The following is a 26,663-nucleotide window of genomic DNA, read 5'->3' on the forward strand; positions in this document are numbered from 1 at the left end:
TAAACTGCATTTAGTCGTCTGAGTATTCAAGTATTAAACTCATAAAAACACAAGAGTGATCACAATCTGAAATACCTAAAGCTTGACCTTCCTTTGGAGCCATTTCAGCTAAAATCCTCCTCCTCAAAGGAAGGAAAGAGGCATCTGCATTCTACTTTCAGACTCTACTTTCATCAAAAACAACCTGTCTTAATACAACTCTGCCAGATAATTAAACTACCTAATATACTGATGTTTTCATCATGAATTGCTGCTTTTCATCACTACAACCATGTACTGAATTTTCATCTTCCAAAGTCATATCCATCCATCTCTGGCTCAAAAGTGCTGGAAGCTAAGATAGCACACATGCAGATGTTTCTCCAGCTGCTTTATCTGCCTTACTCCTTTTCCTAGGCTTGTGCTATCAGTCCTTGGTGGAGGGAGCACCCTGACTCAGACAAATCTTTATATGACCCAGTATGGCTGTTACAAGTTGTGTTCTTGTCCTGATTTTCTTGCTGCTCTAATGAAGGCTCCAACCATCCTTTAAATCAATTCAATCATCTTTAAATCCCTTCTTCCAGCTCTCCATTAAGATTTAAAGAATCAGCATACCCAAAGAGTTGATACACATAATTTAAAGTTCTACCATTGCACAAACCTTGATGTATTCAATAAACTCCAGAAATATTAAAAAAAAGAAATAGTACATGATTTTCATAGTATTCAAGGCCAGGCTAGATGGGTCTCTCAGCAACCTGGTGCAGAAGAAGGTGACCCTGCCCAGGGCTGGGGGATGGAACCTGACCTTTAAAGTCTCTTCCAACCCAAACAATGCCATGATTCGATGACTAAAGTCCTGTACAGAAAAATCCACTATGCAACCATGAAATTGTTTTAATCATATTATTATTTTTTAATACAAGGGCTCTAGATTCTTCCATTTTAAGAATTTTCAGAGAGATGGGACTAGTTTTATAAAATGCTGCTATTCAATGAAAAGTAACTGCTAACTTCTTGACCCAATAAAGTCAGTAGGAAGTTTAATTTTTACAATGAATGTTAAATAATGTAAAGAGTCGTGAAGCCCAACATCTCCTATAAGTCTAATTTCTGTCACATGCAACTGAGTCAATGTGACTCATTCTATTCTTCAGATTTGAGATGCAAGTGTTGCTAGTTTCAAAAACTAAACAAAAAAGGTTCAAAATCTCAAAACAGCATTCCTTGCATGAGACATTGCATTCATATGCCTAACAGAACTGTTTGAATTAATGATCACAAAAAACAAACAAACAAGGAAAAATCAACCTCACACACACACACACACTTTGAATCAGCTGGCTGCTCTAACACCCCAGAATTTTGTAGAGAAAAATTAAGTTTGGAGAAAGTTGGAATATTAAGCATAACAATTTGTGAAGAGCAAATGACTGCTGATTGCTGAAACTCAAAGCAACATTAAGTGATTTTCCATTTTTATCTTCATGAAGTTTTAACCCTGCACCAAAGCATAACAAATTCTCCATTTCATCTGCCAGTTATATTTTGTATGTCTTTAAGAACAGATCCCCAGAGAGAAGGAATACAGTTTTTCTCTTACAATGCAAAACATTGGCATATGCTCAGGGAACAAATCTCAGGACAAATCAGTAGGAGTGACAAAGTAACAGGAGTAAGTGGGAAGATGGCAGCAAAGAGAAGAGAAGCTACCAGCCAGGCCTCAGATGAGAAGATGGGGGATAGACAGAAATGCTCCTGGGGACCACAGCAGAGCAAGCAGAATTTCTGTGACTTTTGAGTTACAGCAGTGACCAAAACCAGTCACAACAGGAAGGATCCTGCAAGAACATACCAGACCAGCAGAGGATTTTTTTTTCAGTTCACTCTGTGTAGTTTTTTGATTGCTTGTACACAGCACCACCAAAAATGTAAATACTCATCATGACCAAAGCAGATTCCAGAAAAAATTTGTTCTTCAATGGTATGTGCTGGAAAAAGCTGGGAACTTTTGATAAAAGCTTTATTTTGGATCGTGCAATCTATCTCCTGGTGAAGGCAGCAAATGGAGGCACACAGACAAAGCCATATAGTTCCCTCCATATATAAGCAGCAAGTGATGAGGGAGAAGTCACTGAATCCTCCTTCCTCCTAATCCATGCTTAAAAAATGCAAAGACATTGCAAAAAGCTCTTCAAATAGAATGGCCAAATAAGAGAAGCAAACTTTTTTGTCCTGGTGTGTACCCCAATCTCAAGCTAGACACTGTCAGCATGTAGAAAGTAAGGCAGCACCTTCAACATTTCAGAGCAAGGAACAGACAAGTTAATGAAAACAATGTCTCTTTTAATAACTTTCATTGACCTAATCCCCTGTGTTCTGAAAATATGTAACTGTAAGCTTGCCAAAGTGAATGTGAAGATCAAACTGATAAAATACAAGATAATGAGTCAATTGATGTGCAGATTCATTCATTTGAAAAACAAATAAACCTTAACAGTAATTATGTCTGCTCATGATTAATGGCAGCTGCCCAATGGATTCTTCTTGATATGAAGAGCATGTAAGGGTATATACATTCTCATTGGAGTACAGATTTTTCCAGTATACAAATGTGAAAAAGATTTCTGGAAACTAATGAGTGCAGACCTGTGGCTGAAAGCTCCAGTCATACCATTGCTATTCCACTGTACTAAAAACAACTGGATTCTCCATCTATGAACATCACACAGGCTTTGAAATCCAGCATCAATCATGTTAACTGATTCTCTCAAGATAAAAACAAAAGCTGAAGTCTAACATCTGCTTTCCCTGGCAAACCAATCTGAAAGTTTATGCATTTGGGAGGGTTTTTTAATCATCATAAATAACCCACAGCCAGATGAATTAAAGGTGCTGCCTTGTTTTTTGGGCAAATCTTTATAGGGTCCCTGTAACTTTTCTTCACTTTGAAGAAGTGGAGAAGGGTTTAAAGAATTAGAGGAATTAAAAGGTCCATGTGCAGATGCAGTCTGTGATCCTGCTGGGATGACAGAGGCAAGATACAATAGCTGACATGTTTGGGGTAAGGCAATGGAGGGACACAGGTCCTTTAGGAAGGACAGGTAGGAGACATCAGAAGATGGGGGTTGACCTCTCTGTGGCAGAACAACTGTAATGGCAGAGCTTTGCCTGGGGGTGGGTGATGAGCCAGCTGGGAGCTCACAGATAAGAACTGAACTGGGGGTGACACTGCAGGGGGTGTCTGCTATGAGCTGCCAAACAAAGCAGGACAAGTGGACAAGGGCTTCTACAGGAAACAGCCTTGTGCCACCAGGCCCTGCTCCTCATGGAGGGCTTCAACCACCCTGGCAGCTGCTGGGTGACCAACACAGCACCATGCAAGCAACCCAGAGGCCTCCAAGAGAGCACTGATGACAACTTCCTGATAAAAGCAGCAGAGGAAACAAGGTGAGGAGCTCTGCTGGAACTCAGTCACACCCAAGGAATGACTGAGTGAGGATGTGAAGGTAAAAGGCAGCCTTGCCTGGCTCATTCTAAAGTTCTTATTTTTTTTCTGGTAAGATTGAATATATACTGCAGAAATTCTAATCCAAAAGAGGGAGAAGGTCAAAAGACATTTGATCCTCTGATAAGGAAACCTCCCAACTTCCCAAATATTTGTAAGTTCCTTGGCAACTACTAAAAGTCAAAGATACGCAAGCCTTTAGGCTTCCCTAGTCAAATTTTGATACTCTTCCAGAAGTCCCTACATAAAGCTCTGGATGAGCTTTTCCTTTCAGCTGATCAGCTAAAAAGCTGAGATCTTAAAACAAAACAAGCCAGAAAGATTTCCTTATTCAAGAAAGCTAGTACAAAATGTCTGCAATTTCTTGTGAATTAGAAACTTTATTTCCTTCCCCCAACCCATGCCAATTTGGTTTATGGAGCAAAGCAGAAACTGTACTCATAAAGGAAATATTAAGCATAGAAAAGATTTTTTGGTTGCCTTATTTAAGTCAGTGCATTTACTTATGATGCAGAACTGCTTCTTGAATATCATCAGCTCCCCAAGTGTCACAGAACAGCAGCACCCCCTTACATAATTCTTGAAAAGAATAATTCTGTAAAACCTGTAAAGCATAACATTATTTTATCCTCATGGACATTCGTATTCTTCTGCAAACTGAGTCACAGTTAAAACACTATGGAGAAGAAGACATGTTTTCACATAATGCAGAGCTCTCAAGTTAAACACAACACATCTACATCCGCTGTCAAAAAAGCACTTCTTGGCAATCCCAGCATTTTGAAAACCAAGCCATGTCTGGACAAGCACTACATGCTGAACTGGTTTTGAGTGATATTTCTATAAATTACATAACTCTGAAACATAACTGAAATATACCTTCACAATTTACTACATCTGGCACTGCCACCTAATTCTGAATAATTCCAGTCTTCCTTTTCAGAATTGACAGTATATGAATACTGAAATAAAAAACTTGAGCAATGAACCTAGTAGCTTCTCATGTGACTGAACAAATCAAATTACTGAATTCCATTTTCACAAGATATTGGCCTTGTATTGCTGGAAAATGTATACTTTATTGAGTTTTGTACAGATTTGCGCTTTTTAGTAGAGATTTTGTCTTGGTTTTATATCAAGGAGGATGATAAATCCTCCACTGTGTCATGGAAAAGCAGTGCAAACAGTTTTGAGCACTGCCAGATCACCATCTCTTCAAGTAAGCCTCCTGAGAAATTGTGCTTTAACCAATAATCCCCAAAACATATTTCTACATTTCAATAAGCCTTACCACCAGATTTGCAAGTCTCAATTAACACTGATAAAAAGAAAACTGAAGCCAGGCATCCAGCAACCCCTAAAAAGTCACAATACTTTCCTCTTTGTACTGCCTACCAGAGGTACAAGCTAACTACAGGTTAAAATACCTGGCATTGGTAATTTGGAGCTACAACAAACACCACTGCCTTGCCTCCATTTTTTGCACATCTTTACCACCCTAAAGTATTTTTTCTGAATGTTTTCTTATTTTAAACTAGCAACAGATAGTCAGCCATACACTAAATTAAATTAAGCATTAAATAGATATTTTGAGTACCCTTGATTCATAAGCAATAACAGCAAAGCCCAAGACAAATGTGAGAAACCAAACCACTGAACTGTTATGGTACAACTGACATTTTTTGGAAGAATTCTCTGACAGCATGGTCTCTCCTTGTGCAGTACAAATTGAAGTAATAGCTCCTAGCAGCTGCTCAAACCTGATGAAAAATCAGGTTAAAACTCTGGGAATATCTCCCACCTCATAGGTGTGGAAAGCTCCTTACAGCTATGCATAAGATCACATTAGCAACACTGAATTAAAAAAAACTAGATCATCCTTTGGGCTCTTCATATCTACCCTTCATTGTTATTATATTTTATTATATTTTTTTCCTCCAGGTAACTGAAAAGAAGGCAATTAACTCTATACACTACTGCCAGTCCATACCCTCATGAGTAGTTATAATCATTCTGGATTGAGAAAGCATTTCATTCTCACTGTTGGAACAACCCTCTCTTCCTAACACTTCAGGAGCTGTGACACAGCAGGGCTGCCAGCCAATGTGAGGATGGCAATCCCCCCCTTCCCATACAGAAACAGCATGTATCCCCTGCATGTATCAGGAGCATCAACTGCTTTCCAGAGCAGGAGCCCATCCCATACCCTGCAACACCCTTTACTGTGACCAACCATTATTCAAATCCAGATAAACTGCCTGAAACCCTTTACAGGTAAAATTACATTAACAGCCCTAGAGGGACTTCACCCATTTCTTAGATTTCCTGCAAGTCTTGATTTTAAAGGGAGATAATATGCCTGAAAAGATACAATTAAAAACCAAATCAAAACAACCATACACACCCCAGCACAGAGCTTACAGTAGGAATATGTCCCTAGAAAGCTTGCCAACTAAGACAGACCAACAGAGCTGATCGTGTACAATATGGCTTTGTTGGAGGGTTGCTTGTGAAAAACAGGCAATAAAAATCAGTAACTTATTACCATGATAGCTTGAAAATGAAACATGGGGAACTGACTGCCATAAACCAGGGGAATGATATATGGAGAATGAAGAAATTTCTGATAAGTGAGCTGTTCTCCAGAATGTTTCCAGAAGTCAAGAGTATAAAGCTTACCACAACTTGTACAGCACACTGACAGAAAGCTGTTGGTGTAGCAGGAAAAGCAAATGAAGTGATAAATAATTTTGTGGGTCAGTAGCAAGTCTGAATATATATACAATTCTATTGGTGCATGGAGTTCAGCTTTGCCTCAGATGTGCTCAGTGATTTTGGCCAAGTCACACAGATCTCTCTGTAAATACATTCAGATAGGGGTATTTGCTCTTAAAGCACTTTAATCTCTGGAGATGAAACATTATATGAAATGTAAATGTTACTACTTACAGCTTACTGCCTTCAAATGACAGCTGAAATGTGCATTCCATATTTATCATCTGACAGAATAAACTCAAAAGCAGTCTTCATCTATGTTTTGACAACGTGTGAATGTCAAGCACAACTCATGGTATGTTATCTGGCTGTCAAGTATGACCAAAAACTTTTTTAAAAACCCCAACAGTAAAAAAAGAGATTCAAAACCCTCACAAAACAAAAACAAACGAATGCAAAACAAGCTTACTTGCAGCAGGGTTCCATGAACAGCGTTCTGCCTCATGCCAGGAGCAGCAGAGTCCGGGAGCCCCCGCAGCAGGGTCAGCGCCGTGTGCGGAACCTCAGTGGCCACAAGGAAGGGAACAAGGGCCCGGCCCGACATCTCCCGGCAGCGGAACACGGGGCTGTGCCCACACCTGCAGAAACCACACACACCTGGTGGGTATGGGCCATCCACCAAGCCACCAGGCTGCCCACAACAGGCCAAAGGACAGGGAATGAAACCAAAACATGTTTCTCACAAATCCAATATACAGTCTTCCCTTAGTGAAAGGTAAGTCACACCAGAGCTACACCAGAGGATTTGTTGTCATTCGCAAGTTCTGGTGTTTACATAAAGGAAAATAAAAAGGAAATAATGCAATTATTTACTTTTCTTTCTGGATGTTTATGTTACTTACTAATCACATTCAAATGTATTACAAATTGACTTAAACTGTTAGCTCCATGTAGTTAATCAGATGTTGCCATGAGAACACAACATGGTGTCTACTAAACTTTGGGCCAAATGTCCCACTGGTTTTCAGAATAAATTTAAAGGTAGGAAATAAAAAAACACATTGGAAAACAATTTCCCATTATTTATAATTAGTATCTAAAATAAAAATACTTTTTATTTAAAATTAACTGCTAAGATGGAAGCCTCTATATAAAGCAAATGTCAAGAAGAATCCTTCATCTTTAGTGCTATTAAGGTTTTGATGACTAGCTGTAGATTTAGGAAAATACATGGAGAAAGAGTAACAGTAACACATTAACCAGTCATATACTACTTTAGTAGCATGTATAGTGAATTGGCATGAGTAGGAGTCCTTAATTAGCTAAATTGGTCAGACTAAGTCTTCCCAAGCCAGCATGTGTCAATTTTGGTATTGCAGGTATAATTGAGCCACACAGAGAAAACTACTTAAAGGGTATAGACATGAAAAGCCAAATATCTTAGGTGATGGAAAATGCAGCATGGCTGAAGTTATGCTCTGCTGCCTCCCAGATGATTGTGATGACTCGAGAGATGGCCTTCCCTACTCCAATACTCTCATCCCTTTCCTCAATTGCTTCCTATGTCTTTTCAACTTACACAATCTCATGTAGATGAGATTATCCCCTGCCAAAATGATTCTGACCTCTGCTGAAAAAAAAATCCAAAAAACCCTGCAATGTCACGCCTACATATTTAAAACTTAAAAGAAATTAAAAGGTATTCTAAATTTTCAAAATCCGAAGCAAATTTAAATCAATAGTCAAAGTAGTAGTTTACTTTAGTTCACATGAAAGAAATACAGAGAACAGGTTCCATCTTGAACAAGCAACCAAATAAATAGGGTTTTGAAGACTAAGAAACTAAACAGTCTTAACTGAAATAGATATATTATGCCATAGCACATCTGAAAGACACAGACCTGCTTCAGAGGATTTAGAGAGAGGAACTACCCCCAGAACAACAGGTTTTTGAGGCAATTTTCAGCCTTGAAAATAAGGTTGTATGTTCTATTATGACTTTTACAAAGCCCATCTTTCCATTTCCTTTTCACAGACTGGCCATCCTTCACAAAAAGATGGTAAAGGAGAACAGTCCCAATTAGAAGTTCTACCATAGGGATAAGCTCCAATCCTATATTGACAAGGCGCAAAAATTCAGTTTGGCTATTCCTAAAAGAACTTTTTTTTTGATAAAAACATTTTAATTCTACTTCACAGTAAACTGAAACCTAAGCAGTGATTGTCTGCAACCATTCTTTCAGCTGTGCTGAAGCACATTTTCTTAATTTTGTTTATGACCTTTTACAGATCCCAAGGAATCTGACATGTTTTCACAGGAGGAGTGGAAAATGGGTAAAATTCCAGGGTTTCCTCTAACTTGTGCAAGGGTACTTTCTAACACTACATGCTTCAAGAGGGGTTTTTCCCTCAAACACAATGCAATGAATTACTACATATTTTTAAATAACCTCTCTTTAACTTTTTTGTCTTGTAAAAACATCAAAGACTTACAACACATGCACCTACATATACGGAGATAGAGTATTTTATATGCCAAATCTTGTTCCACTTTATTATTTTATCAAATTTATAATGAAAATAGAAGTGACTGTTCTATATTTAGAAAGAAAATAGTTCATGTTGCAGGCAAAATTTTCTCAGCTGCCTGAAGTCCTCCTGCAGAGCAACCACACAGGTGCCCACTCATGGAGAACTCCCCCAGGACGCTGTGGACTGGGCTCTGCAACCTTCTGTGCCTGAGGGAAATGCAATCCCACAGCTCCTACCTGCCCAAAGGGCAAGCCAGCCCCCAGCCTGCCACACATTCATGCACACTGCTCACACTGCGGGGTGCAGGGACTCACACCTTAGGGGGAGCCCTGAGAACAGCAGGCCTATGAAGTCTGTACTAAGGAACAAAAGCACCACAAAAGTTTAGGAACAATAAAGCATCTGCTTTATAGGAACATGAATGGGAACACATGGAAGGTATTTCACATCAACAAATAGCTTCCCAAATCTGAGAGTGCTTCAAATTCCTACTGTTTCTTCTCATTTATTTAAAAATTTTATTTGTTTAAAAATCTAACACTCAAAGAAAATAAATTGTTTTCAATCCCCATCCCCTAGCAAGAAATAGCACTGATAATATTTCAAAAATACTCCTCCTTTCACATGCATATGCCAGATATCATGCCAAGTCACCACTAGTGACCTATTCCTGAACTTCTGCATACCCTGAAGGCACTTAGGTGTACATCTCTCATGCTTTGAAGGCACTTGGCTTCATTCCTGAATCATGCAAGAAGTTTGCCAGGAGAATGTCAAAACCTACACTACTTTTTCCATCCTCTAGCAGCACCCTAGAACGGAGAGTTTTGATATTTACTGGATCCCACTTACATTTAACCTCTCACCTGTAAACAAAACTAAACAGGATAAATTCTCAAAAAGGGATAGAAAGATTGAATGCAAATAAAACAACTGAGCAACACGAAAATAATATTGCAACCAAATCCAGCAATTTTTTTGCTCATTGTTATATCAAGCTCTAAACCATACACTTTAACACTGAGTCTATTACCTGTGTTGTTAAAAAATTATTTTATCTTGAATTTAGCAACCATTGCAGGAAGCAACCTCCAAGTTGCATCAAGAAATATTATTGCACAATTCTGGCAATCACAGTAACTTAGTTTCTATCTGCAGCAAAACCCAGCAACTTCAGAAAGAAACATTTTAAGGCTATGAAACCATTCAGGTTGCTCCTCCTGCAGCAGTTTAGCATGCTGCCATCCCTGAGATGAGTCTCATTCATGTGACAGCAGTTGCCTTGTGGGGGTACTGACAGAAAAGGACCTCCAAACACTTCACCATCCAGACTCTGAGCTTCACCTGGCAACAGCACAAGGCAAGGAAATACCAGCAATGGAGCCTAGCCTAGCACCCATTTGGACAGCATGGATGTGTGTGCAAAGCTGCATTTAAAACTGCTCCATCTCCTTTGATTTGAAAGGTGCTTGGGGGTGGTGGAGGGGAAGTGTTTCAACTATGTGACACTACTTTTACATGCAGGTCTGATAGAAGTAAACTTCAAAATCTAGGAATTATCTAAAATGTTGTCATATGTAAAAACATACATTATGCCAGCCAAATTTTATTACACTTCAAGGCAGCAACAAGAATGGAACTTGCAAAATCCTCATGTGATATACTTCTATTCAATCCTGAGAGCTATTAACAACTGTAGTATTTCACCTTGAACTCAGTACTGTTTATCTAGGTGCATGAGGAACTGGATGTAAACATGTTTACTTGAAACAGTCCATGATCAAGAACAAAAAGTCAATAAATCTGAGAAGGTTTCGCTCTGTGTAACCGTAGATTCAATTCAATGCATTTCCACTGCTCTGTTCCAGCTCCAACACTCAGATCCTGAACCACCCTCCCAACTGATGTGATTTATGACCAGCTCTCACAAGGCACAAAGATTCCATACTCCTCTGCACACATCAAAGTATCTAATTTATTACTCTGGCTACAAACAACAGAACACTAGCTGTAAATAATAATATCTTAAGCTTCTTTTGGAAAAAAAAAAAGAAAAGAAAAAACAAACCTGCAGGTGTTTCCTATGTCCTTATTTTCCATCCTTTCTTATTTCTCCCCAGTAACAGACTTCACATTACCCAAATTAACAATGCAAATAAGGATTACCTTTCAGATAAAGGTCACAGAAACAAATGAGTAGAATTAATTTGAAAAACTACACCTGTTGCTGAGAATATGTTCATTATACTAAATAATTCCTACAGTTGTTAGAAGGACTAACAAGGAGAGGAATGTCTATTTCCAGGTTTTATTAGCTGTTGTCACACAATCTGTGCATTACTAACAAAGTCATTGCTCATTATTGAAACAGTGAATGTTCTGCAGAAGGGGTCCCTGAGCTTCTAAGTCTAACCAAGTATCCTACCACCACTACAAAGGGTTTGGGAGAAGAGTGCAGCACGAGGCAGGAGAGGCTTTGCAATTCAAACCAACCACCTCTGCCTGCAAGTTAAAGCCTTTTAACAGGCACCAGGGCTTTTCAAAGCTAAAAGTGATTGAAATATATAAATAAACAAAAGTCACATACATGGTACTCTTTGAATCCTCACAGCTAGCTGTGCCACAAGGTCCTAACAAATGCACACTAAGAAAAAATTGTGGTAAATCTTCTGCCTGATTCTGTATGGACAGGGTAGATAGTATGAGAAGGAGATTTTGCCTTTCCTCCATGACACAGCTATACAGTCTCCCAGTTATGTCATCAGTTCTAAAGCAAGAATTAAAACCAAGAAATTAGAGCGGGGGAAAATGTGGGTGCTGGTCAAAGCTCAGAAAGAAAAGTATTTAGCAACAGATTCAGCTCCTATTACAAGGAGTTGGTTATTAAGATTCAAGAGGATTGTATGCATTCCTCATGATTATACACAGGTTCATTTTTCCCCTTCAAATTACCTCCTAAAGGAATACCTTTAGCAACTTCAAATGCAGTGTGACAGGTTTCCAAGCTAAGCGAGGTCTAAAAATAGAATTAAAAGCAACACTCATGCTTCCACACAATTAAGGAACTTGGACTTCTTACTGTAGATCAATCAGCAGGACACTACCTATTTGTTACTGGGAGAGTAAGGTTTCCTGCAATACCAATGATCATTTACTACACATGTACCTGCAGCTTCTTTTGTTCTTTTATTGATTTCCGTGGTTTATGTTTTTCTTTTAAGGAAACACAACCATTATCCCTTTTGTTTTTTCATGTTTCTTAGAAATTAAAGTATCCAAAGCATTTAATTTTTAAAACTTACTTCTCTGTGGAAACCTGTACTATAATTGGCCTGTTTTGTTCTTTAAACTAAGATTAAGACTTAAAAAAAAAACCAAAAAAAAACAGAAAAACCTGAGACTTGATATAACTTCTCATTATTTACCTAAAGAGTAGGAAAAGATTACAGAACTACCAGCAGTTTACTGGAGGTTTTAGATCTACAATCAACACATACATATAACTCAGAAAGTGTTTGAACAAAAACCATGGACAGAAACAAGCCAAATTTAATTTCACATTATTTATGCAGTAATAATCCTCTAACTTCTTATCTATTTCCTTTAAAGTGAAGTTAATGGTTGCCCAAACTTCTAGTCTCTTTATACACTGTGTTGAGTATTTCATTCTTCCAACTTGGGCAATTAAGATAAAACCCTATGTTTTTGTAAGGGCAGTATTTTCCACAAGCACTTAATGAAGCAGAGTAGCCATAAATACTGCAGAAGGTATGTAGGCAAAGTACACAGGCTTTTATTTGTGAAAGCTGTCCACAAGCTCTGCCAGGAGCTATTTCTCCATATGTTTCCAAGGCCTTTCTAAGGAAAAATTATAGACATTTCTCTCTTCTTGTCACCAAGGTCCAGGTTAATGTAAACAAGTGGCCAACTGATACCAAGCTGAATCAACATCAGAAACTTGAATTGTTGTGGTTTAGCAAGCCAAAACACCTAGGATCCCTCACATCTGAGTCTATGAAAACTATTACTAATACTGTGTATAAACTTCAGAGAAGCAGAAATATGTTCTTGTCAAATGGAGATTTCCTATGGAACATGTTGATGCAATTTAAATGGCATCTGTTCTTGAAATCCCATCAAGAAATCTCAAAGAGCTTGTCTAGGTAGGAAGCCTCTAGGTTTATTTAACTACCACTGAAGTTACATGAGGGTAGAGCCTCCATTTTGGTTCACAGCACTCTAGAGAAAAAAACAACTGCTCTTAATGCAAGGTCATGTAAAAGACAATTTCATTCACAATCATATTTCTACTTTGTTAATTGGTGAATTGTTACCATGATGTTTCACAACTGCAGAATAACAGACAGAAAAACACACCACTTACTATCCAAACAGTTGGGAAAAAACCAAAACAAAGACTACTTTCTGTCTTAACAACTCTGTCATCATTTTGAACTCTGTGAAATGGAAGTTGAATGGAAAAATCAAGTCTCAGCACCTTGCAATGATTTTCAAAGCTTCAGATGATTGTAAGCAAAACTGCAACATGAGCAATTTAAAAAACCCATGAAAACACCCAAAAGATCTGGGTTCTCAAAGACACTTCCCTTTCAACCATCCCACCAAGAGTATCTAGGCCATTACTAAAAAGCTTTCCCAGTATTGACTCTTCTCAAACTCAGACTGTTCTTTTTAAAGCATATTGGCTTTTAAAACTATCATTATACTTAGTTCCCTGTATCATTGTCTGGATAGTTAATGTATTTTTTTCTCTCCATTTTCATATTTCTTCATGCAAATACTTTTCCAGAATAAGCTAAATGTTATTTTTTGGATACTTATCTTGACCAGCAGAGTACTTGCTGGTTAAATTTAAATATATAAATGAATAATAAAATTACTTCACCAATCATATACTGACAGTTCAGCACCCCATCATATTTTTTCCTGGATCACGTTTCAAGTAAGTATACATCAAATTAAACATACATCAAATTTTAACCCAGGATCCCAGCCACTGGTCCTCTTCAGGAGTCTGCAACACTGGAAAAAGAGATTTACTCTCAGTACTCATGAATGCCTCTCTGCTAAGTATCACCCTTTATTTCCCATGAATCTGACAGCTCCCTGCAGTTTGTGCATATTTCCTAAACTGCTTCAGCCAATAATATGCCAATGACTGATGAAAACAGTGAAAACTGGAATAAGAAATTAACAACAAATACCTAAGGGTCGTTCTTTCCCATCAACACCACTTGGATATGACACATCTGTCTATGTCTACAGTTTCAGAGGAAAGACAGGAATACAGTAAAGAATGTACAAGATTAATAAAGAGTTTTAGTAGATCAGAAGGTCTTGAGCAGCCTCCTGCCAATCAAGCCCTTTGCATTCTTCTCTAGCATTACAATTTGAACTTAAACAAATTGGAAAAAAAACCAGCCTGTTTAAAATTTATTTAAAATTGCAAAAGGATTAAAAGGACTGAAACTCTTCTTATTAATAAATATTTACAGTGACCCATAAATATTTTTACAGATCAGTATTAATCACTATGCAATCAGGATTGCATGGAGAACAGACTAGTGAAAATGGGAGACTTCCAAGACAGTCCCAATTCATTAGTGATAAGCTCACTGGGGAAATGAATTCCTGTCCTTCCCTCCTTCTCCTCCAGCTATGCAAAATTTCCACTTTAGATGTCAAGCAAGATATAAAAATATCATAAAAATCTAAAAGACAATGTATGCTTTAGGAGTGCACATTGCTTCTTTTTTCCAAATGTCTAGAACAGCCCATGTTTTGGGAATCTTGTCCATAATAAAAAGGGTATCTGTCTTCATCCTGCAATGACTGGCCAGCCCCATGAGCTTCCTCAAGGAGGACAGGGCATTCCAGTGAGTCAGAGCCTGCTCCCAGTCTCACAGGGATTCCATATAATGCAGTATTTGCAGACAGTTAGAATGCTGAGCAGTTACACTAAACAAACATTAGGAACTAAATAAACCCAAAACAAATTAAAAAACCAGAGACCAAAGACTGAAAGATGTGCAATTGAAAAGAGAAGCCACGGAGATGCTTTCATAAACAACTGTAATCAAAAGGAGCTACTCTAATACAACAAGGCTGCAGCACACAGCTTGTTGTATATTTTAATCTATTATGAAAAGACATTCCCACAAAAGCTCTTTCCTTATCAGACTCCTGGTAAGATTCCCAGTCTTACAGAAATGACAGCTGAAACCAGGGAAGTTTTAATATTAATTCTTCTAGTGCTGCCATGCCACAGTAAAATACAGGGAAAAGAGGAGAAAGGCAGAGGAAGTACACTTAGTTAGCACAGTCATCTACCTTGTTTGGCCACTTACCAAAACATACCACTGCTCAGCCTACAGAAAATCAGATGGCTGCTTTCAAGTCAGATTCAGGATGATATACTAAACCCACAAACATAACTGTACATGTGTGAAACAAAACAAACACCAGCAAATCTGCATTTAAACTTACATAAACAGCAATTTCAGCTTATAAAATATATATACATGAATTATTTCCACCAAGCTCTTCTCAAACAATTGAGGATATCTGGTTACTAGAACTTCACCAATTGCCTGTTTCTTGAGCTTCTCTTCCTATGTAGCCCATATAGACTTTGTCACAGGGCTACAGTGGAACAGAACCAGTCACCTGACAGACTGGATTATAATTTAACATAGTCAAACACAATACAGAGCAATCAAACTTATAAGCCCAAGTCAACAAAGAATAACTTTCTAAAATGAGCAATCTACATGCAAGTAACATTACTGACTGGTAAAAGTTCAAATTCACACTACCTTCTGCAATATTAATACTACTACATGAGTCCTTTTCCTTAAAACGTGAGCTCTCTTACATTTGTGAAACAGTAAGACACAACTGAAACTCAGAGTGAGCCTCCGAATTCATGGTCAGCTGCTCTGCTTGCTAGGAAGCTAAAATAAACCTGGATCAATCTATTTATCAAACTCACAGGTGATGAGAATACTCTCTCTCCTTCCCTAAACACTCTGTAGGAATGGCTACAGGTTTTTTTATTTTTTTAATTAAAAAATGACAATGCTCCACCCCACAGAAAATTTTTCCTCACCCCACACTTTTTTTCCCTTGCATCTTAGTGTCCATCATTAACTACCAGTCACAGTGATTGTCCTTGTACATCAATGACAAGCAAAACCAAAACCCTGTCAGTCCAGAGTGGTGGATGGGGAAGGGCAGAAAGGGAAAGAGGACAGCTGTAAAGTGCTTCCCTCTGCCATCCACCCAGGTCTTGACTGGAAACACCATCAGGGCACTTGGAAATTTAGCTCCTCCATTTTGCATGAAGACCCATTACAGATTACAAAATTCTGCCCAAGAAAACAGTGTCTATTTCATAACTCTGTTAATTTCATGGGAAGATGTTCACATTTCTTGCACCATAATACAACTAGAAGCAGCACTGCTTTGAAACCTATTTGCTGAAGTTCTGAAGAGGAAATTTCATGAAGAATTAAGTTTTGTCAAGCAGAAGCCAGGGCACATACATCGAATAAGGTTTTAAAACCTTACACTGTTTAACATTTTAAAGCTAATTTTTAAAAACTTTCTAAAATATTACAAAGTCACTCTCTTAAATAGAGAGTAACTATTTAATTTTTTTTTCAATTAGTGAAAAAGTATTCAAGTTAATAAAGCAATACCCATTTTACTCCTTCAGAGCATTTGGCCCAGAACATTTAACAATAAACAAACACTCTGTCAGTGCCATGGTACAAGAGGACATAAGGTAACTCAATTCTAGATCATTCTGAAGAGATTATAGGTCTTTGAAAAAGGGAGAGGGAGGCAAAAGGGAGGTTATGTTTTTGTTTCATACTTAAAACATTACCTCCCGATTACCTCCCTTGTTAATCAAAAACATGCTGTACATTCTTTCATCTTAGAAAGTAACCATTAAAACAGACCTATCTAGCTCTTTAAAAAAAATAAAAAGTGAGGTAATAAGTTGTGAATCAAAGTGTTCCCTTCCAAATAAAACATCTGCAGGGGGAAAAATAGCTTAATAGAACTGCAGATAGGTAATCAAATGCCCTAGTTCAACAGGGAGTAACAACTATGTGCACAGAGATTGAGATTTGTCCTTGCAGCATTTAATCCTGCTCACATTGTGCAATTCATCTCCACACGGTCAGAGCAACCACAGCTCTACTCCCACCAGACGGAAAATTCCACTCGAGCTTAAGAGAAACTCTGCAAAAGCCCAACTTGAATTCCTTCTGCTCAACCCAGTTTTGTTCACAGAACTGCTCAGTTACTTGCAAACACAGTATTCTGTTCATCTTCTCAGTGCAACAAGTGAGTGTCACTTCCCTGCGGACTCAGCCCTGGAAGAGGTATTAGGACCTCATATGGGTCACATTCACCTTTCCTGTCTCCTCACCACATGGCTGCATCCCTCCCTGACACTGGTACACCATCCTCAACAAAAATCTCATGGTAAGGCATGGTATGGCATGGCAATTACATGTTATCATTGCATTGGACTTCCATGTAATCATATGTATATGCAAATGATATAGAACACAACATTGCACTGAGAAATTCAAAGAAACAGTTTATATACACAATTTAATGAATTGGTACACAGGGCCTTTGGCACCAGATCTTCTCTTTGATCCTCTCTAATAGGTTACTTCATTACCACCTTCTGAAGAACGACCAAATGAATAGGAAACAATTTTATTTTTGTTCATTTACTACAACAGAATGAAAAATAGAAAGGGAAATAGAAGAGGAAATAGCAACTTATTTGTTTTACCAAGATAAATCAAATGCAGTCAAAATGAACTGAAAACACTCACAGCATTCAAAGAACAAGGGTGTAAGAACAGACAGAAATACAGCCAGTAACAGCACACTGAGCTACATCACACATACATTTACCTCTGCAGAATCCTTGGTATTGTCCCTGGGCAACCATAAAAATTTCAATATTTGCTAAGTAAGGAGACAGAAAAGGCTCATCTGTACACCCACCTACAACTTTTTGTCACAAATATGTAGTAATTTTATGCTAGTTTTACCCCTGCGTCCCCAGCATTTACTACCAAAATCAATGGAAAGGAAATGCAGAATACAGCATCTTTATCTGCCACATCATTCTTCTTTAGGAATGCATTTAAAGGAAAGTAGGTCCAACAGTACTCTTAAATATTCCACGTTCTTAGCTTAAAGATTTTATTTGGCTTCTCCCCTCAAATCTTCTGAATGAATTTAAATAACCTCAAGACAATAAGCTAGGTAACTGTGCAAAGTTATTTGGCTGGTGTATATTCCTTGCAAAAAGTAGTGGTCATAACAGAAACAAAGACAAAACTAAAAAGTTGTAACCAAAAGCTTATCAAAAGTTAATCTATTAGCAATAACCAAAATTATGCTGAAAGACTGCATTAAAAAACACAAACAAGCATTCTCCAGTGCATTAATAAAGGCATCAAAACAGAGCCAATTACTGATGTAACAAATAATTTTAAATGTTTCCCGAAAAAAGCATTTAGGATTCAGATACAGCAGAAAGCCAAACACATTTTATTGTTAAATACAGTGTATTTCAAAACTGCTACTACAGGTTTTTTCCTTTCAGAAAAAAAGGTAATTAGCATTTATTATTGAAAATTCATAAAAAATCATAGAAGGCAAGAGATACATCACATCTGCTGTGAAAAAGAAGCAGACAGAGATGCTATTTTCTAACGAACAGTAGTTCAAAAAAACTGAAATATCTTAGGATAACAATCTTGTCTTGTTTCACTACTAGATGAGCAAGATTAAGCATGGAAGTTTCTCACCCTACTGCACTGAAGCTTTCACACAGATAGCAGGACTTCCTCTCAAATACTGGTGATGCTCATTTCCCCCTACCCACCACAGCTCTGACTCCCTTTTGAGGCTCCTAATCCCAAACAGGAGGCATACAGAGTAGCAAAATGTCTGCTGAATATCTTCTTGTAACCACCATATAAATGAAAGTTACACTGTATAAATATTTGCAAAGTCATCTTAGAAACACATTAGATAAAGGACAGATCCATATCTTTATCTAGCTAGGTATATTCATGGATGGATATGGAAAGAGATACATACACACGTCTACAAATCTATGTATTAGACATTACATTTATGTGTTGCAAACAATTATTCTGCAGGACTGAAAAAAACCCATCAGAAGCTTGTATGGCAAATCTTGCATTACTAAAATCTGTCAAGCTCATCAGTTTTCATCTACCCTCTCAGTGGCAGCAGCAATGCCATAACACAGCATTTGCAGATGAAGATTTTCAAACAAGTCATACAATAATTTACATAAGTCAATATTCTTTCTAATTGTCCAAATCAATAAATATATAGGAAAGTACAACTAATTGTACAACTAATGTTGTACAACTAATGAAAACCAATTTTTCCTTTGAGGACTAAACTGAAGAGAAGCTTAAAAAGGCATTTATTAAAAAAATTCTGAAGATTCAAGAAAGAACTCCCATCACATAAGAAACCACTACAAAATCACCTTACCTTATAATAAAGGGGACAAATGGTGCTATGCTGAGAGCTGAGTGAGAGCCATCCATTGGAGATGGATACAGTCTTCCCAGGATTAAGAGCAAAAGAAATAGGCTTGGATGGATTTTCAACTCTTCAGTTTCACTAAATGAAAAGGTGTGAGAAGCATTTGGTGAAAAAAAAGCATCCTCCTTGATGCTAAACTTGAGCCTCTTTCCCACAAAAGAGGCTTCTGGTTCAAGGAGTTATCCTAGGCTGATCATTGCATGGGAGTGCAAACCCTGCTGGGATCAAATATGGCATCCAGCTCTTCTGCAAGGGACCCCTCCAATGAAGACACTCATGGCTGTACTGCCTTCACTTTCCCACATTATTCCAAGTCTCTTTTATTCCCAAATGTGGTGAGCTGCCTTCATTTTTAAATAACATTAAAAGCCTGCAGATAAGGTTTCTCTGTGAACCAGGAAACAGAGATCTGAGTTACAAAAAGGTGGTTTAAAAAAAGTACTTTTATCAGTTTGAAAGGAAATGTGTTTAGTAAATAACATGTTTTACTAAAGAATAGTTCTTGTCATTGACACCAAGGGTCCCCTATTCACATAGTAAATCAACCAGAAAACCAAGTTAAAATCAATACTTTTTGATTTATTTAACAACTAATAAGATACAAGTCTTAATCCACATTGAAAAAGCATTCATGACCAACATTTCAGACAGCAGTTTTCAATCTTTTTCAACTGAAAAACTTCCCAAAATTTGCCAGTGATGACACTGTCACCTTTTGTAACATCAGATAGAGTGGATTGCTGTGCAGAAAATACACAGCCTCTTTTCCTAGAGCAGAGACTGCAAAACATGGAATGACTGGTGAAACTCCTGCTTCCTAGGCCCATTAAACAGTCAGCTGAACCTCACCCATAAATCAGCTGCTTAATATCCACAGTTTATATCACAGCATTTCAAGAAAAAACAAAGCCAGCACTGGTTTATGTTAAAAGTTCGTGAACCTGGAGGTAACAGCGTCATCCCAAATGGTATCATCTGCATTGATCAAATTGTAGCTCTCAGCCACCATTTGTGGAGTCTTTAAAACAAGATCAAGGACCTTCCCCAGAGTCAGTGTGCCACAGGCTGGAAAGTGTTCATGTGGTGTTACTTGAGGCCTATGACCCCATATCACTTAAACATGCTGAGAAACCTCATTGTTAAATGTGAGACACTCAAATACCCGGGCTCTGTTTCCCTGAAAAACATAAGTTCCTTAACATCTGATCCTAAGAACACAGTAACTCTTAATTAGTCAACAGTAGCTCAATCTTCAGAGACTTAATGCAATGTGCCAAAGTTAAAAGAAAAAAGTCTTAGCAAAAACATTAGAACTGTATCATTTCAAGAAGCACTGATGTATAAAATGGCACTAGGGTGTATATGCCACACAACTCAGTTTAACCTTTTCACTTCACTTTGTATCTCAAAGCTTTCTCAGACATCATCTTACCTGTTCAAAGTGCTGGTTACAACCTCTAACTGCTTGAGAAGGAAAGGATAAAGGCTTGGAAACCGAGAGAAAAACTCCCTTCCCGTCATTCTGCAGAAATAAATGAAGAGGAGTCATAATTAACATTCTGCAGTAATTAATTACACTCAAAATATCAGTTTATTTGTTGTATTTCTGATGTGAAGCTGGAGAGGCAGAAGAACCACATACACACAATGAACTCTCAAATAAGGTATAATACTTTCATGAAAAATAGTGATAAGTGTAGTTTACACAAGTTAAGTGACTGTCTCTGTGTGCTCACTGACACTTTGTCAGCTAAACTGATCAGGCCTTTCTGGGAAAAAGGGATCTTAGCCCCTTAAACACACCAAAAGAAAGATACAACCGTTTAAATTCTGACAGTATTTTAACAATATTCTGGTTGAACAAGAGAAGATGACACTTTGCTTCAGCATGGCTCATGTCCTAAATAGCTAACAGAATACACTTAGCAGACATGTACTAACAGATAGCTTGCTGATACTAAAAAGCACCTCATAATAGTAATTCACGGAAGATTTGTAAAATGCAGTGTCAGAAGAGTCTGAGCTTCCATTAGCCCTCCTTCCACAGTGCTGCTTCCAGCACACAGCAGGGCACATTTCTGCTTCCTTAGATGGAGCAAGCATATTCAAAACAGAGCAATGTACAAACACCTCAGGAACTCACCCCTAGCCAGAACCAGTAAGGTGGCACAGTTATTGCTGCAACAACAGCAAATCAATCCAAGCTAAAAAGATGTAAGTAAAAATCTTCTGTATTTGTTTTACAATCTTTTCATCAGATAAAGGATGGCTTCACAGTTTACATGAAACCACTCAGCATCATCGAAGTGAGAACCACTTGATTGTTACTGTGGGGGAAGCTCTAATTAGACATAGATGGTATGCAGATTAGAAAGACTTCCTTTAAAAATAAATAAATGAAAGGCCATCATTTAGAAAAACAAAGCCAACTGCAGAGTTTGCTTGCCACAAGATGAACCAAGATAAATGTTCCATCTTAGCATGACTCCAATGCAAAGCTTCCAATAAGCAGACAGATCCAGGTTTGGAAAAATAACACAATGAGATGGCAAGACTGAATGTGCATAAAAATAAGCAGACAAAAAAAAAAATCATGCACGAGTAAACGAGCACATGGCAAACATCAGCACAGCTCCTTCCAGCACTCAGCTAACATAACATGCCTTAGCCACAGGCCACAGAATAAACACAGCAAAACCAGACTGTTAGGTGGAAACAAATGTTCAAAGAGGGACAGGAAACTTTCCCAAGGCACTTAAGAAAAATTCTGTGAATATATATACAATATAGTGAACTGCTAGAACTAAAAGCATGAAATCTGCAGTAGCTGTTATAGCTACAAAGAAGATTTCAGATTATACTAATTCAGTTTTAATGTTTCCATGTCATTTTTTTAATTGAAGGCTAATGAGAACAGTTTAAAGACATCAATATTGATAATAATTGGTTATTTAGCAGAAGACATCCAGGCAATTTTTTCTAACAGTATCCTCAAAACTACTTCAATTTATTTGCACATCAAGTATGAAGCAAACGGGAGATGCAAAGCCAGACAGCACAAAACCTAAGATCTATCAGGTCAAACAGCCCATCCTATTGAATTCTCCTATGTAAAACATTAAGAACTCAGTATTTAAAAAGAAAAAGTTCTATCCAAAAATGCCATGATGTCTCCATCTCCTGTGCTACAGAGTACAAAAAGCAAAAGCAGAATTGGGGTCAAGCTTCCTATGGAATGAATGTCCACTGCTTAGAAATTTATGAGAAAACTACATCCAAATAGCACAACTACTTTTAAACAGGTTCATTTTTAATGTATTAAAAATCCAGCAGCCACATTTGAATCAATATTAAATAATGGAACTGAATATTTTTACAAAGCCTAAAAATTCTTTGCAATTAGCATGGTTTCATAAATCTCTTTGACAGGAAAAGAAAATTATAACTACTGAAGTGAGTAACTTACATAACCTACATAACCTCCTACTTGCTTTACTGCTCCAGAGTTTATTGATAGGAGAAGGCAGCCTAATCAAAACCACTGACAGGCAGTATCTGCAGAGAAGATGCCCACAGGCATTTTCAGAAAAAAGGAGACACAACTGTCTGAGTAGACTGTTAAAGGGCCTCCAGTTCAGAGGGAAAACAAGAAACACTACACATTATCAGAAGTGCTGCAAAATTAAAAAGTGTGCTCAAAATACAAGGCATTAATTTAAGTGTGAATCCACTGCTTGGGGATGTCAAGGCAAGGAGATGCACAACTGGGAATATGCAGGAAGCAAAACAGCTAGACAGTATGGAACACAGGAATTTAGTTGTTTTACTTTTTAATGCTGACCATGCTTTTTGCTCCTGGAAAGATGTACACACAACTATTTGTGTACTGTAATTGAGACTGGAACAACAAAAAGTATAATGGTTCTGCTCTTCAAAACTGCTCATGACACTAAGCCACATATTTTATATTCATTTCATCAAAAACCATACTCCTTTAAAAAATAAATATTAGCACTTTGAGATATGTCCCATGAATCTATTCTATCACTAGCATGCATGCATGTACATATGCACACAATGTGAGTTAGGTTCACAGGGAATAAGCTATCCATATCTTTAAAAGAAGACAAATCCTTGACATAGCTATAGAAGAACATATCAAGTAAATGTGGACTAAAACAACACAGAAGCCACTGCCAACAGTCTTCATGAAACAAACTTTTTCTTCCTATTCTATGACAGATCTGACAGGGAACAATAGGTTTAAATTAAAAATACAGATATCTACCTTCCCATTAGTCACTGACCTAGTTCAAACACAGATTTTTGGCAACAGAGCTACCATAATTAAATTCTCAAACGAAACATTCTGCAGATCACAAGATTTTATACCTACTCCTCCTAAAATGTGTTTATAAGAGAAGTAACTGAGAAGAGCCTTAAGAAACTACTATTTTACCCCATGTCCAGCTGGAACTATTTTTATATTGCTTCAGAGATCATCTTCAACAGTATGTTCAACCACAGACTTGATAATAGTATTTTCTTTTTTCCTTTTAGTAACTCTAAGAAGCACAATTTCACAATCCAGATTTTCAAACAGGATTGCTGAGACCCAAACAATGAACTGGTGGAAGGTTATTTACTGAGAGAGGAAGTAGAGTAATGAAACAGAAAAGTTATCAATGGGTTGATGATGCTTACAATAAAATCCCTCTTCCCAAATGTTAAATGTCATTCAAGTACATAATTAAAATTATGCCTAATGTAGAAAGGCTGAGAGAGAAACTAATGGAAGCACTTACATCCCATTAAATTCACTTGCAAAAATAATCTGAAGAACTGTATACATGCAGAATACTGCAGTATTTAAGAAGATGCAGTATTTACCTCTCACAGAGTTTCCAGTTTAACAATATAATGTTTTTTCACGTAAGCAATTCTGCACAAAAGCCAGATGACAGAGTACAACCCATTCACAAAAGGTTTCATTTTGATGGCTAGACACAGCAGTCATGGTTTAGCACTCAGAAGACCTGACTGAAAAAAGAATGTTTATTTACAGAGACATACAATAGTTTCTTTGCCATTTTCATTCAGTTCTCCCCACCCAAAAAGATGTTCCTTAACAAGAAACAGTTATACAGAAGTACCTTCTGTACCATGTCATACAGAATCAGGCTACACCCACCACTCCTAACACTTGTCTGTGTGCCCTTGAGTCAAACTCTTTCTCTTAAATAGATTCTGGAGCAGGCAAAAGTGGGGGGGAAGAAAAAGCTTTCACCAAATATAGACGTCCCATCAACTGGGAAGAAGTTACTTTGAAGGCATATGATGATAGGAAGGAGAGAATTTTACTAGCTAGCAATAAGCACTTGGAAAACAACTGAATCACAGCTAAGTTAGAGAAAACCAACTAGTGCTAGGGGTAAATATTAAAAAAAAGAAAACTCAAAGCAGACTGTAAGTCTGTAAGACTTCAAGGGAAGGTCTGGATTAAGCATGATACACAGTTTAGAGTGTTGATAACGCTTCTTCAGAAAAGATGCAAAAACTGGTTTTACTTTTTCTGAAATAACCTAACTCAGAAGCCCTTATTATACTCTTGAGTGACAGCAGATCTTCCATTCATTTAGCACCAGTTCTTTGGCTTTATCACTTTTCAGAACAGAACCTGGAGTGGCTTAAATTAAGCCAAAAATCATGTGCTTAAAGTTTTCATGTGCTGTGCCTGTGGAGATGTCAATAACATCTAACTTCTAGAACCAATTCATAAATGCTGCTAAAAACTGACATCTCCAGAGATTAAACATTGTGTTTGTTTCAGTAGCAACTTGATGCTACACAACTCTAGCATCTATATTTATTTAATTAATTTCTAACAACATATTCCACTTTTATACATAACAAGTGGGTGGATTGTTTAACTGCATTTTCAAAATAATTTTAAGAATAAAACCATGGATGTTGCAGTGTTCTTTTTAAAAGTGTGCTGCACACTTAAGAGAACACCCCAGGAGATTAAAATTCTGCTGTGACACTGGGGCACACATATCATTTTACTGTGACGTGGCAGAGATTACCTGCTTCCATTCTTTCATTTATTTTTCAGAAGAATGAAGCTTTCTAACCTTGTGGGCTGTTTTTAGTAACTGACACGTAAAAGAACATCTGCAGCAAATATGTTCATATTTGAGTATAGCATAGGTGAGATTTAGAGACAGTCTTCTGAGGGCAGCAAAGGTTTCTGGTGTTCTTTCTAAACACAAATATTGCTAACATGTCATGTCAGCTGACAAATACGTGGTCAGATATTTGACAGGGAAAAATAATACTGCATTTAAAAATAAAAAATAGAACTGGACTGTGAAAAAAATATAGACAAGGCACACTTAGATCAGGACCAAGAATATAGTTTTGATGAAATTACAGAAATACTTATAATTGTCTCCTGTAAAACCTACTTGTGTTGTAACAATCCTTACATTGGAATCATTAACCCCATGTCAGATGATCCTTGATGTTAAAGAGCAGTAATGCAGAAACAGAACCCAGCATAGTCCTGGCACTGCAAGGACAACTGCTGCTGAAAGAACTTGAAAACCAAGACACACTTTGGCAAAACTGTCATTCAAAATGACAGATTTATGTAGGCAATATACATTTTTCATATTTGCTTCTTCTGACATTGCTGAATTATGAAAAAATTCCACAATGCAACTTAACTAGGCTCACCTGATTAGACTAGGTTTTAGTTGCCCATTTTAACATTTGTATTCTTTCCCCGACCCTTATCACTTATTAAACAGCTGGATGCTGTTTTAAAATATAGGAAACCTATTTCCCTACTAACAAAGATAGATTTCAGAAGCATAAACTCAAAATAAATGGGAAACCTTTTTATTTTTTAACTACATAGAAAACACCAAGAAAAAATGTATGACAGATAGATGTATGCTGAGGTTATGGTAAAGACCAAAGCTAATTTCAGATATGCTTTAAGAATTACATTAATTTTTTGCTCCTTTAATAGGACTAAATTATATGCCAATTATCTGCGTGCCGTGACAGGACGAGCAACAGCAAAAGGTACAGAAAACAGAAAGGTTCTAACAACAGGGGAAGCAAAACTCAAAAGAATTTACTATATTTGACTCCAAGGGTAATTCTACCTTATATTTTAGAACACAGCAAAACAGTATAATATTATATAACTACAAAGGCAAATAGAGAACATTTGAAATTATTCAAAAGTGGTAGTAAGGAGAACAAGTCA

General features: G+C 37.4%; 1 protein-coding gene across 2 annotated transcripts in view; it reads right to left on the bottom strand.

Moving 5' to 3' along the window:
- THADA (THADA armadillo repeat containing) overlaps positions 1 to 26,663 on the bottom strand; it is a 151,855-nt gene that overhangs the window by 80,903 nt on the left and 44,289 nt on the right. For both annotated transcript variants that reach the window (XM_036381088.2, XM_054514429.1), the window contains exons 26-28: positions 20,817 to 20,906; positions 19,331 to 19,462; positions 6,675 to 6,843 (exon numbers count right to left, since the gene is read on the bottom strand). In XM_036381088.2, coding sequence (XP_036236981.1) covers positions 6,675 to 6,843; positions 19,331 to 19,462; positions 20,817 to 20,906 — 391 coding nt within the window. The remainder of the gene's footprint in view (positions 1 to 6,674; positions 6,844 to 19,330; positions 19,463 to 20,816; positions 20,907 to 26,663) is intronic.

Source organism: Molothrus ater, chromosome 3, assembly GCF_012460135.2.
Source record: "Molothrus ater isolate BHLD 08-10-18 breed brown headed cowbird chromosome 3, BPBGC_Mater_1.1, whole genome shotgun sequence".
NCBI lineage: Eukaryota > Metazoa > Chordata > Aves > Passeriformes > Icteridae > Molothrus > Molothrus ater.